The 13593-nt window shown below is 43.1% G+C and overlaps 2 protein-coding genes across 3 annotated transcripts in view; both read left to right on the top strand.

Moving 5' to 3' along the window:
* The first annotated feature begins 735 nt into the window (after positions 1-735).
* LOC109643673 (CYFIP-related Rac1 interactor B-like) lies at positions 736-8170 on the top strand. 2 transcript variants are annotated; one of them, XM_069511474.1, is made up of 11 exons: positions 736-874; positions 3284-3357; positions 3685-3806; positions 4365-4470; positions 4763-4899; positions 4987-5064; positions 5230-5346; positions 5693-5772; positions 5892-6018; positions 6351-6421; positions 7033-8170. In XM_069511474.1, exons 2-11 carry the CDS (start codon positions 3285-3287, stop codon positions 7100-7102), a joined length of 981 nt encoding a protein of 326 aa, XP_069367575.1. In that variant the 5' UTR covers positions 736-874; position 3284; the 3' UTR covers positions 7103-8170. The 2 variants fall into 2 exon arrangements, with proteins under 2 accessions (XP_069367575.1, XP_069367576.1); XM_069511475.1 differs by lacking the exon at positions 6351-6421.
* A 307-nt stretch (positions 8171-8477) lies between these two features.
* LOC138405102 (uncharacterized) overlaps positions 8478-13593 on the top strand; it is a 5390-nt gene continuing 274 nt past the window's right edge. Inside the window, exons 1-6 of the mRNA XM_069511506.1 lie at positions 8478-9071; positions 9313-9517; positions 9598-9922; positions 11303-11340; positions 12456-12761; positions 13430-13593. The exon at positions 13430-13593 is cut by the window's right edge and continues 274 nt beyond it. Of these exons, the coding sequence (XP_069367607.1) occupies positions 9021-9071; positions 9313-9517; positions 9598-9922; positions 11303-11340; positions 12456-12761; positions 13430-13593 (1089 nt within the window). The 5' untranslated portion in view covers positions 8478-9020. The remainder of the gene's footprint in view (positions 9072-9312; positions 9518-9597; positions 9923-11302; positions 11341-12455; positions 12762-13429) is intronic.

The following is a 13593-nucleotide window of genomic DNA, read 5'->3' on the forward strand; positions in this document are numbered from 1 at the left end:
CCCAGTGACCAGAGGGTCAGGCAGCCGGACAGCACCGGGCCCTGACATCATCCACACCTACTGGCAGCTGCTTATGGAGGGGACCCACCCAGAGGGGTTCACACAGGACGGGACAGTCCTCACCATGGAGGAAGCAGCTGCCGGCCAATAACCTGCCTGTGAACCACACATCGACAGCGAGGAGCCCCATGGCTCAACACATGACCCATGGATGTAACAGCAGAGCCAAGCAGCAGCCAGTGGCTGACAGAGCGGTCGCTCAGACTCAGAGCCACACAGGCCGATATCTGACCGCCTGGATTGACCACACGGATCCTGGGATCCTTGGATCCTGGAACTGTGCAACATCACAGGAAACTAAAGCTGCCTTCACACACACACTGGACTATACAACATGTACACATCTATGCATTTATTAGTTTAGTTGAGGTCCTTTGCAGTGTCCATACTTAATAACTAAAGAAAGAAACAATCAGGATCCTGTTTATATATAGTTTATATACATATATATATATATATATATATATATATATATATATATATATATATATAAAGTACTCTTTTCTCTGTATTTGTATTCTCTTCTCCACTTTGTCTCGATGTCTGTGATAAATATTGCATAAATTAAATTATAAATTCTAGTTAAAGTCTGGAGCTCAGGTTGCTCCGGTCGGCCGCCCTACGTCACTCAGGTTACTGTTGCTGCTCGCTGATTGGCTGTTGGCTCAGCTCCTCGTGAGGAAATCACTCCTTTTATAGTGAACGGAGCGACGAGCGGCGGCTTCCGGGTTCAAACTCTTTCAGCATGTAGAGGAGGAGACACCTGGACCGACACACGGGACACACGCACGGTATCGATCATTGATCAGTGCAGGTGAGGAGCGGGGCGGGGGGGGAGGTGATGCTGGGGGCAGAGCAGGACCTGGACCAGGATCAGGACCAGGTCCAGGTCCTGGTCCAGGTCCTGGTCCTGGACCTGGTCTGTGGGTGGATCCCTCTCAGATCTGACATGTCAGGTCCTGCAGACTCACCAGGAACAAAAACACAAAACTGCTTTATCCTCAAGTTCACTGTGTATCTGCTCTAACTAACTAACTAACTAACTAACTAACTAACTAACTAACTAACTAACTAACTAACTAAACACTAAAAGACTCGATTACAAGTTAAACATCCGCATTACTCAAATGAAACAAGAGTAAAAGTTCAGATGAGGAACAGGAGACACGTTTGTTTTTGTGTGTGTGTGTGTGTGTGAGAGAGAGAGTGTGTGTGTGTGTGTGTGTGTGTGTGTGTGTGTGTGTGTGTGTGTGTGTGATAGTGATAATAATATAATGATAATAATATAATGATAATAATATAATGATAATAATAAAATGATAATAATATAATAATATCATGATAATAATATAATGATACTAATATAATGATAATAATATCATGATAATAATATCATGATAATAATATAATGATAATAATAAAACCCTCAAACCTCTGACACGTTTTCAGATCAGATGTATAAAGTGTGTTGACAGAAATGTTTTGAATTCTCTGATGGAGCTGAAGGTCACAGTATATATGACCCCTGAATTGAATGTGTTATTTATGATTTATTTTGTTGTGTTTACATGCAGATGATCACACGTTAGCTGCAGTCGTCACATGCAGCACCACCGCCGCAGCCTCGTTCTGTCTTTATGTCATGTGTTCATATGTTGCATGTTCTGTTGCACGACTTTTCACACTTTGACAAACGTGTCGTAAACTTCACACGAGGATGAATAACAATGAAAGTAAACCTGACACTTGCAGAAAACGACGAGACGCTGAAAATATGAATCAAAATCACAGAAGTCCCTAAAAACCTGAAGTATGAATGTGAGTGTCATCAGTGAGGATGAGACGATTGTTTCTGTCCGTGTTCCATCGTTCTGTTGGACTGAAGGAACAGGTGTTGGTCATGTTTGATGAAAATCTTGTTGTGGAGGAAGAAAAACGCAGAAACTCGTCTGAGCTCGACTTGAGCTCAGTCTGAGTTACTTCCTCTCTTTTTAAATTTAGCTCAAACTTTCAGCGACTTCATCACTTCCTCTTTTCACTTTTTCCAACCAGAAGACGCTGCTCACAGTGTCTCAGTGTCTCACTGTGTCTCACTGTCTCAGTGTTCCACTGTGTCTCACTGTGTCTCAGTGTCCCACTGTGTCTCACTGTGTCTCAGTGTCCCACTGTGTCTCAGTGTGTGAAACAAAGTGAAACACACTGAGACACTATGTCTCACTGTGTCTCACAGTGTCTCAGTGTCTCACAGTATCTCACTTTGTTTCACAGTGTCTCAGTGTGTCTCACTGTGTCTCACAGTGTCTCAGTGTGTCTCACTGTGTCTCACAGTGTCTCACTGTGTCTCACTGTGTCTCACAGTGTCTCAGTGTGTCTCACTGTGTCTCACAGTGTCTCAGTGTGTCTCAGTGTGTTTCACTGTGTCTCACTGTGTCTCACAGTGTCTCAGCTGCAGAGTGTTTTTCCTCCTGTGTGGACAGAGATCACTGATGACTTCAGTCAGACCTGGGAGATTTCCTGGTGTCCCCTCAGAGTTTTTCTTCTCTTTGCTGCACAGAAACTGGACAGCAGAACGGATCAGTGTGTGTTTGTCACATGCTGCTGTGAACGTTGTGCAGAGATGCTTGTGTGAACAATACTGTTTGTGGTTAAAGTGTTGTTATTGTGAAGAGACGTTACAGAGATCAGATCTTCTTTGAAATGACACACACACAATCCTGAAGGCGTTAGATTGCACATGAGAAAGGATTTGAAAAAGTGCAGCTGGAAAACTCTCAGACTTTTTATTTTCTTGTGTTCTTGTGTAAATGACTGAAAGTCTTTGCAGTCAGTCCACGAGAGTCCAGTTCTGTTACTGCAGTTAATGATCTGAACTCTTGTCGCAGCTCTGAAAGTCACAAAGTAAAACAGGTGGAGGTCTGAGTTCTGAGGTATAATTACACAGATACTGAACTTCAGTGTGTTTTTATCTACAAACTAAATACTTTAACTGATCTTTGATGAAAAACATTAATGTTGCTGTGAACATTGCATTTATAGAAAAATCTACATTTATATTAAACATTTGTATTGACCAGGGCTCATAGCGCCCCCTAGTGTTTCAAACTGTTTTGGACCTTTCAGGGTTAAATGTGTAAATATATATAATAGTATATTATTATAATATATAATATATATATGTATAAATAATCAAAGGTAAATCACGTGTGGTCCTCTGTGTTGACAGCATGGGGAACCTGATCAAAGTGTTGACCAGAGACATCGACAACAATGGTGGAAACTTCTTCCTGGACTTCGAGAGTAAGACACACACACGTTTGTGCTTCTCTCTTAGTGAGGACACTTAATGACCCCTGACCCTGACCATCCAGACTAAATGTCTAACTCTAGCCTGAACCTAATTCTACCCCCCCACCACACACACACACACACACACACACACACAAGGTCATTAAACAATCAGCTTCAAACATTTAGAAGGAAATCCAAGTTCATTTTTTTAAAATTATATTTTACCTGCACAACAAAATCTGAACTTAAATGCACAGACCTGTCCAGAGGCCACGCCTCCTGCATTGAGAGGTCCGCAGTCTCACTGTGGTCTCGACCCTGTGACTCTCGTTTCAGATGCTCAGCCCTCACAGTCGGAGACGGCGGTGTGGGAGTCGGTGAACAAGGTGCTGATGGAGGCCCGGGTGATCCTGGATGACCTGCAGGCGTACAGAGGAGCGGGAGAGGAGATACGACAGGTAACACACAGCGGAACGGACCCGTCAAGTCCTTGTGTCATGTTTGGTCCGAACAAGCTCAGGTCTAAACCCGATTAACGCCATGGACAGTCAATAAAGATGGACGACTCATCTCCACTTCCTCCTGTTGTACAAACATGAAACTAAAACATCTCAGATACAAACGCTGCCATTTGGTGCCGATGACGTCATTGACCGTCAGAGTCTGTAGTGATCGTAGAGTGGAGCTGTGGAATCAAGGCTCCGCCCATACATGCTTTTGACCAATCGTGAGTCAGTGTCAGCTGTCAATCATGACGTCTTGTTTTTATCAAATAACTGATTCAACCAAACTGATCAGAAACAGGAACAAACATCAGAGAGAGAAGAACGAGCTGAGTGACACAAACAGCTTCGACAAACTTTATTTAAACTTTGATTTTAAGTTTGGTCCATGTCCCATCTGCTAACATGGAGGAGGTGTATGAGCTATACTGCAGCCAGACACCAGGGGGCCAACCAAATTATTTAGCTGACCTGTGTGTGTGTGTGTGTGTGTGTGTGTGTGTGTGCACTCAGGCCATCCAGAGTCCCGGCGTGGAGCGTGTGCAGGAGAAGGCGTGGTCAGCCGTGGTTCCTCTGGTCGCCAAACTCAAAAGCTTCTATGAGTTTTCCCAGAAGCTCGGTGAGAACCTGAACACAGCTAACCTCCTGCTGAGATCAGTCCATCTTGTTCACATCTCTCATTCGCTGCCTTCACACACACACTGAGCTCTTTACTGCCACCATCAGGACAAAACTCACACTTAGGAAGCAGGAAATTTACACCATCACCTGCAGCTGGAGCCGTTTTATTACATTCGTTTATATTCAGTCAAACTTATCGATTCAGGATGTTTCAGTCAAAATCATCTTGTTTTTGTTTTTGTTTTACGTCTTTTAAACACGCTGAGTGGATTTGTCTTTTCTCGTGTCAGAGTCCAGTCTGCAGTGTCTCCTCGACGTCCTCACCAGCTCCGGCTCCACTCCCACTCAGCATCTGGAGCAGAAACAGGCTCTGGCTCGTCAGTTCGCTCACATCATGCACTTCACGCTGCGTTTCGACGAGCTCAAGGTCGGTCCCTGTGACCTCCACCCCCCACCCCCCACCCCAACTTCACAGCATCCCACATCCCAGCATCCTCTGCTGTCTCTGTTTCAGATGACCAACCCCGCCATCCAGAACGACTTCAGTTACTACCGCCGAACCATCAGCCGCATGCGAATCAACAACCTGTCGGTGAGACGCACACATAGGTTCAGCTTCATTATCAGCGTACGACACACGTCAAAAATATTACACGAGGAAACAGATTGAAAAATAAAACAGAATGAAGGATGCTGCATTTGTTCACATTCGTCTGGATATCTTATCTTGACTGGGTTTCCGTGGCAACGTTCTCAGGGTGATGCCAGTAACGAGGTTAACAACGAACTGGCCAATCGGATGTCTCTGTTTTACGCCTGCGCCACGCCGATGCTGAAGACGCTAAGTGACGCCACGTCAAAGTTCGTGTCAGACGTGAGTTCGTTCATCGATTCATTTCTCCCTGGATTCAATTTATTCAGTTTGATTCTTTATGAAAAAACTATTTTTACTGAATGAACCAAACATCATATTTTTATTCTATTTATTTATTTATTTTTAATTGGTCTTTATTTCGTATTTAAATCTTTTTTAAATCACGTTTTAAATATAAGTATTATGAGATTTAATGAAGGAACATTTCTTACTCAGTAATGAATTTATGTTGGAAGTTACTGAATCTGGATGTAACTGTAATATCCTGTACTTATAATGGAGTATTTTTACTTCTGTGAAATCTCACACTATTATGTGAATATCAAACTTTATTGTTCTGCTGCAGAATCCAGATGTTCCTCTCGAAAACACGACGGACTGTCTGAGTACGATGGCCAGTGTGTGTAAAGTGATGCTGGAAACACCGTGAGTCCTGAACATGATCCTGAACGCATCACCAGCATCACCCCACAGCCTGACAGTGTGTGTGTGTGTGTGTGTGTGTGTGTGTGTGTGTGTGTGTGTGTGTGTGTGTGTGTGTGCAGGGAGTATCGCAGTCGTTTCACCAGTGAGGAGACGGTGTTGTTCTGCCTCCGTGTGATGGTCGGCGTCATCATCCTGTACGACCACGTTCATCCGGCCGGAGCCTTCGTTAAAACGGCCAACATAGACGTACGTTCACGAGACACACGATCACACCACACACTGTAAACAAACATCCGATGAGAGAATATTCTTTATCGCCCCCTGGTGTCTGGCTGCAGTATAGCTCATAAACCTCCTCCATGTTAGCAGATGGGACATGAACCAAACTAAAGAATCAAAGTAGACGTGAAATAAATGTTTGTAAAGACGTTTGTGTCACTTCAGCTCGTTCTTCTCTCTGATGTCTGTTCAAGTGTTTCTCATCAGTTTGGTTTAATCAGTTCACTGATATAAAAACAAGACGTCATGATTGACAGCTGACTCAGGATTTTTCGCTCTGTTTCCGTGGTGATGTTCAGATGAAAGGCAGCATCAGAGTGTTGAAGGAGCAGCCGCCCAGCAGCGTGGAGGGATTACTCAACGCTCTCAGGTGTGTGAAGCTCTGAATGAAACACAGAATCAAACCTGTGGTTAATGTCGACAGGCTGCAGACACACCGGGACCTCAATGTTTTAAAGTCACGCTTTACAATGAAAGTGTTTTAGCTTCATATCAGAAATAACCTCTGTCCACACTGACGCCTGAACAGACGTCACATGACCGTTCACCTACACTGGTCATGTGATGTAAACAGGATGTAGAGTGTCTCCTCTGCAGTTGGTTGCTTAGCAACAGAAACTGAAGCAGTGATGGTGAAGAGTCAGAGCAGGGATTTATTTTCTCTGAGCGACGACGAGGTGGAACTGTTCCTGACAGGAAGTGTTAGCGACGCTTTGTGTTCACCGCTGGTAGTCGGGTCATGTGACCGATGAGAACCAATCACAAGAGAACGTGGGCGTCACCGTTTACTAAAGTCTCAGTTTGTGTTCAGACTAAAACATAAAAACCAGAGTTTCAAACTGAAACCAGATCAGTTCACACGAATCACGAGGCTGCAGAACTCTGCCAGGCGTAACCATAGCAACAGTGATGAGTTTAATAACTGTGTGGGCGGAGCCTATGGAGGCAGAGACTTTCATCACCCACCTTATCTTCCTGCAGGTACACGACCAAGCATCTGAATGACGAGACTACCTCCAAGCAAATCAGAAACATGTTGCAGCCAAATTAACTCAACTGAAGAGTTTTGGTCCAGATTTCAAAAGAACTACTGAACAAACCTTTATCTAAAGATTGTCTGTTTAACCTCACTTGTTTTTTTAAGGATTTTACTCTCATTTATATAAAAAAACTTTTTTGTTGTAAGAAAAAAAGAATATTTTTAGTCGGTTTCTCCACAAATCATCAGCTGCATCACATCAGATTTACAACAAATACATTGTGTATTAAAACTGTCATGATACAGTTGATGTTTTTTCTTTGTTGTCAGCAGTTTACAGTCAACTGACCGTTTGATCCCTCGAGCCTGAGTGCACGGAGAAAACGCATTTTCATGAGTATTACAAAAACAAACACTGACAAAATGAAAAAAAGCAGAAAACAAATGATCCTAGCAAATTTTCCCGCTGTGGCCTCGGGCTGTGCAGGTATCTGTATAAACGTGTCGGACCAAAGAAAGAAGTCATCGCTACTACTGCCGCTAACTGTGGTCGGTTCTGCTCTGATGTGAAACAAGCAGATTCGCAGACGTTTTAAAACTTAAGACATGTTGACGTGTTTGTTTGTCGACTCGTTGTTTCTCCTGAAGTGACGTGAACTTAGCGTTAGCAGACATGTTTGCACGTGTTGTTTGTTTGAACCCAGAAACTTCTAATTGGTTCTTTTCGTATTCAACAGGGAATCTCAACTTTCATTTGTGAATCCAACACAAAAAATAATGTGCGGCTTGTTTTGGTCTCAAGTCACAATCGGACTCAGTTTTCAGTTCAGTGAAGCACGAACGTGTCAGAACTTTCCCAAAAATCAAATTTACTGTTACCACGGCAACATTTGACTTCTAGTTTCTGTGACACACGTTTTCATTTTCTGAGAGCGTCGTTAACACGCTAACGGGAACCGTTGAGTTAGCGAACAGAAGGAGAACCACTGTGACGACGCGGTACTGAAACGAGGGAAACCTCAGACTGATGTGATGACTGCTGACTGGAATCTTTCACTGTCTGTTTTTGCCTTGTGTGTTGCAGCTGCCATTTTGAATGATGTTTGTGTCGGTGAAATAAAGTCAAGATTTTTAAGAAAAGTCTTTGTTTGTTTGTTCTCGAGTCACGAGACGTTATTCTGAGTTTCCTTGTTCTACTCAACGTAATACAAGCTGTTCATGAAGTGTGGAGACGAAACAGACGGGAGACAGTGGTGCAGCCTTCTCACTAATTTATCTACTTACTAAATCCCTGTGTACATGCAAACACACATACTGCACATTCCCACATGTACTGATACACTTATACCGTCACTACATCTTTTAGAAGTATCAACGTGTTCTTTACTTTTCATGTTGTTTCAAACAAACATAACTACATACAAACATAAAGTCAATTTCCTTTATTTTACTGAGTGAGTTTTATTAAATAAAAATACAAAGTTATCCTCATTTAAACTAAATAAGTCAATCAGTGAAGCTGTTGAAGCTTTTATCGCTCCACTCAAACAGCAGAACACATCATCCACTCAACTCCCTGACAAAAGAAGAAGAAGATGAACCAGGATCCTGTGGAGTACCACAGGGCCATATTCAAGGCCACATTTTATTTATATATTTTCAGATAGAAATATATAATAATTATAATTGGTATATGTTACACACATGGTGTGAGGTTGTGGTGTGAACACATCTCAAATCTTTCAAACTAGTAAAAGATGAAAGGCACAAAAGTTCTTTGATATTGTCTTTGATTTTCCCTCTGGAGGAGAGAACCAACGTTCAACTACGGGAACCTGTTTGATTTCTAAATGTATTTTTCACAGTGTGGAGTCAGACACTAGGGGGCAGCACTGGGAAAGTTATAATCCTGACAGCAATAAGATGATGGTGTTTAACGACTGTGACACTTGATCATCAGAATGAGACAATAACACAAAGTAACAACACTATGATGACAACAGTGAGAACTGTAATGAAACAGCTCACGTCCTGTACTGAGGCACGTTCACTGTGTTCACTCTTTAATCTAAACAATGTGAAAGAGTGAATTTAAAAGAAGATGAAATATATTCACACACTTATACACAACAACCTCCATCTTGTTTTCAACAGCAGACATTTGAAGCTTCAACACAAGCTGCGTGTCAGAGACTGAAGAGTTTCAGAATGTTCCTGTCGTGATCGTTTCACTGCTGAAGTTGATTCATCTTGTTTCCTCTTGACAAACTTCCACTCATCAGAAAACCACAACAGCTCAACCAGCTTCCGCCTCATCTGTGGCCGCAGGGGCTGATGGGAGGTTGGAGGACCCGTCTGATCTCACAGCTCGTCCTCGTTTGTCCTCGGCTGCATCAGAGCGCCACTTCTCCTCAGCTTCACCCGAGGAAACACGTCTGCGCAACATGCTTCTCCTCCCGGCGGCTGCTCTGTGCTGCCTGTGTTCAGGTGAGTGTTTCCAGCCAATCAGGAGCAAACAAACTCCACCTCACCGCCACACTCACCTCCGTCCATCTGTCTGTCCACAGCGCTGGTTACCATGGCAGCAGAGCTGATTCAGAACCAGTTGTCATCGACCAGCAGTGTTGGTGGAACGGCCTCGTTCAGCTGTGGAGGAACTGATCAGTGTTATAAATATGTATACTGGTACCAGAAGAAAGACACAGGAACATTCAGAGTCATTCTTCATGTTGACCCGAGTAGTGGTTCTACTGATTTTGGTTACAGTCATCCTCAGAAAGACGACTTCACAGCTGTGAAAAAAGACAACAACTGTTGGTTGAACATAAAGAAAGTTAAATCCGTTCATTCAGCCTCGTACTACTGCGTCTGTTGGAAAAGCACAGACACACAGTGAGACATGATCTGTGCAGCCTGAACAAAAAGCAGCATGAGGAGCAGAGGAAGAGAGAAGTAAACCACAGCTTCACTTGTTTCACCTCCATCCGACAGTTGTTCTCCACCTTCATGTTCTCAAGACTCGTTTAGTGACATTTCAGCAGCTTTGCTGTCGTTCCACAGACGAACCTTCTCCATCACAGCCCTTTAAAGAGCCAATCAGAGCGTCTCATCTGAGTTCAACCCTCACACCAACACTTTGCTGATCTGGAAGAAAGAACCGCCAACGTTAATCGTGACCAACTCGACCAATAAGACCAACCGGTGCATCGTGACCATTAAAACAAGTCTTCTGCAAATAACACGGACCACGCTGCCGTTCGCTAGTTCAACCGACAGCAGGTTCACCTTGGTGGAGAAGGAGAGGACCAAGAAGAACTAGAATCACTGTGCTGTGGTCGTAGACCTCCACCAACCAGGACACCTTCAGTCCCTCCAGCTGTTCCCGACATCTTACATTCACATCAATGTGAGCTCGCTGTGACCTTTGACCTCTGACAGTGATAACTGGTCAAAACATGAAGACGTCTCTGGACAGACTTGACATATCGTGTTACAGATGTGAGGCCGCAGTGACCTTGACCTTCGACCTTCGAGGACAACATCTCATCAGTTCATCTGTAAATCTGAGTGAACGTTTGTGCCAAATCTAAAAGGATCATCTCAAGGTGGTCTGAAGATTACGTGTTCACGAGGCAAAGAGGGCTTTGTGAGGTCACCGTGACCTTGACCTTCGACCTTCGAGCACCAACTTCTAGTGAGGTCATCCTTGAGACCAAGTGAAGGTTTGTAGCAAACTTGAAGAAATTCCGTCGAGGTCTTCGTGAGATATCGTGTTCACAAGATGAGACGGACGATCTGAAACCAGAAGAAGAGAAAAGTAACTAAATTCATAAAATCACGTGAAACATGAAAATCATCCGGAGCAACAACGCTAACTTTTCATATCGTAGTAATGACCTCATCATCATCTCTAGCACATGGTGAGAAATGATGGTTAATCCTGAAAAGCTGCATCTGTTGTCTCATTGGTCACTACACTTATGATGTAATGTTATGACATCATCATGACATCATCGTGTCGACTATACCCGCCTACAACCTGAACCGAACATGCTAATATTAGCTTCTAATCACTGAACACAAAGACCAGCTGAGTTCTGAAAGTATGGGACAGAATGAAAGTTTGACCTGATGGTGGCGCTACATGAAGAGTCTGAGGCTCCTCAGAGTCGGTGCGGTTCATCCTGAGGGAACATGAATGTTGTGTTGGCGTGAACATCGTTGAGCTCAGATGGTTTTTGTCTGAGTCTCTTTCACTGTGGACAAGTGGAGCTTGATCTTTGGCTCTGGAACTAAACTGTTTGTAACAGGTAAGAAAACACTTTTATTTCCCTTCACTCGTTTTATTGTTGAAATCAGATTGAAAGTGTTTAAACGTGTAGATTTTTCCTCGTTAGGACAAATTCTCTTTTTCTGCTTCAGGTTTGTTCAGAGTCTAAAAAGTCTGAAACGTTTTCTGGATTCTCTTCAGCTGCTGCAGAACGAATCAGAGTTTTCTTTCCTCGTCCTGAAATAAATTCACACTTCAACGCCGTCAAACATTCTCCTGCTCCGTCCACTTCGAGTCTTTACATTCAAGCTCCTGAAACTTTAAATAGAACTTCAAAAAATACCAAATTAACAAAGTTGTTGTCTCTGATAAATATTTTACATGAAATCATCATTTCACAAAAACAAAAAATCCACTTCAATATTGTAAAAGTTGTTTAAACCTGATATTTAGGTTTTTGATATAGTGCCTGCTGATATATATCAATGTATACGATGAAGTATTTTACTGACTCACAGTAAATACATGTAGGATTTAACGTCACAGATGTTTTGATGAATGTAATTGCTCTTTAATGGTGAATGTGTATTTTTTATTCACAATAATGAAAAATATGTTTGGAATAAATTAAAGACAAATAAATTCTATGTTTTTTCATTATATCCCAAATAATTGTTTTATGATAATATTCTTTAAATGACTTGAATATTTCTTGTTCCACAATTATATTTGGTTTGATGTAGAATTTGTTAAAAGTTAAATGACGGAACTTTTAGTGTAAATACATGAATCATGTAATTATAAATATTTAGAACTAAACCGACACAAAATAAATATTTTGATAATTATATATGAAGAAATTATTATTATTATATAATATATAAAAACACTTTGTAATTATAAATATCAACAAAGTCCTGTAATATTTATATCTGTATTTATATTTAAAGAGAACATGTACACACATTTACAATAGAAACAGTGATGAAATGTGTTTCAGATCAAATGGAGTTGAACGGCTGTGACTGTGTCTCTGATGATGTAATAATATATAACGATGCCGTGCAGCACAGCAGGTGAATCTATATGTGGTGTATTGATGAGGTGTTTCCAGGATCAGACTGTGCAGAGCTGCTGTTCATGTGTGTTGTTCAGATACGCAGGTGGTGAAGCCGGTGGTGAGCGTGTACCCGGCAGCATCCAGAGACGACCTGGACGGGAAGAGCGTCCTGCTGTGTGTGGCCTCCAACATGTTTCCTCCTGTGGTCCACTTCTCCTGGAAGAGACAGAAGAAGGGTGGTCCTCTGGAGGACCTGACCTCTGCTCAGGGAGAGCAGCTGGAGCTCAGGGTGTCAGAACACACCGCCGCCATCATGGTGGTTGACCGGGACGCTTCCTACACGTACAAATACCGCTGCAACGTCAGACATGAGGGATTCAAAGAGACCGCGGCAGAGCAAGGTGAAGGAGGTTTGGTGACTGTGTTGAGCTTCATGTCTGTGTCTCTTTATTCCAGAGCGTGGTCTTTCAGTTTGAGAGCAGGACTTATTGATTTCACACTTTGGAAAGCTTTCATTCAAAACCCTGCGCTAGCGCTCAGAAAGCCTCTGCTTGTGCTCAGACTGAGTCAGAACAAGGATCTCAGCTTTAGCTTTCCTCCTGACAGGAGGCCGGTGTCATGATGGAGCCGTGCAGGGCGGGAGTGCGTGAACCCGGGTTAATGAGCTGCCGGTCCAGCACTCTCAAAGATGTTGACACGAACGCACACACAAGGACGAGACAACTTGATTTGTCAACATCACACCTGGAATTCTAGTGGTTGGGACATTTGGACAAATCAAACACAAATCAATCTGAGAGCAGAAGTTTCAGGTGCACAGAACAACGTGAACACGAGGAGAAGCTGGAGCTGCAGCTGTCAGAGCCACAGACACATAGAGCACAAGCAGGGCTGTTTGAGTGTGAATGTGGGGTTTAGAGTGAAAGCATCTTACAATCTGAACATGAACGATAAGAGGAGATACGTCCTGCTCTCAAACTGAGAGACCACATTCTGAAGCAGAGAGGACAAAACTCATGTGGAGACAGAGAGAGAAGACGACTGAGCCTGACTTCTTGAATTCTTTCAGTGGTTCCTGAACCTCCATCAACAACGCCTCCATCAACGACGCCTCCATCAACGACGCCTCCATCAACAACGCCTCCATCAACGCCTCCTCCATCAACGACGCCTCCATCAACGCCTCCTCCATCAGAGACGTCTCCAGCACCGACCTGGTCTCAGCAGCAGCTG

This window comes from Paralichthys olivaceus, chromosome 16 (genome assembly GCF_024713975.1).
Source record: "Paralichthys olivaceus isolate ysfri-2021 chromosome 16, ASM2471397v2, whole genome shotgun sequence".
Lineage (NCBI taxonomy): Eukaryota > Metazoa > Chordata > Actinopteri > Pleuronectiformes > Paralichthyidae > Paralichthys > Paralichthys olivaceus.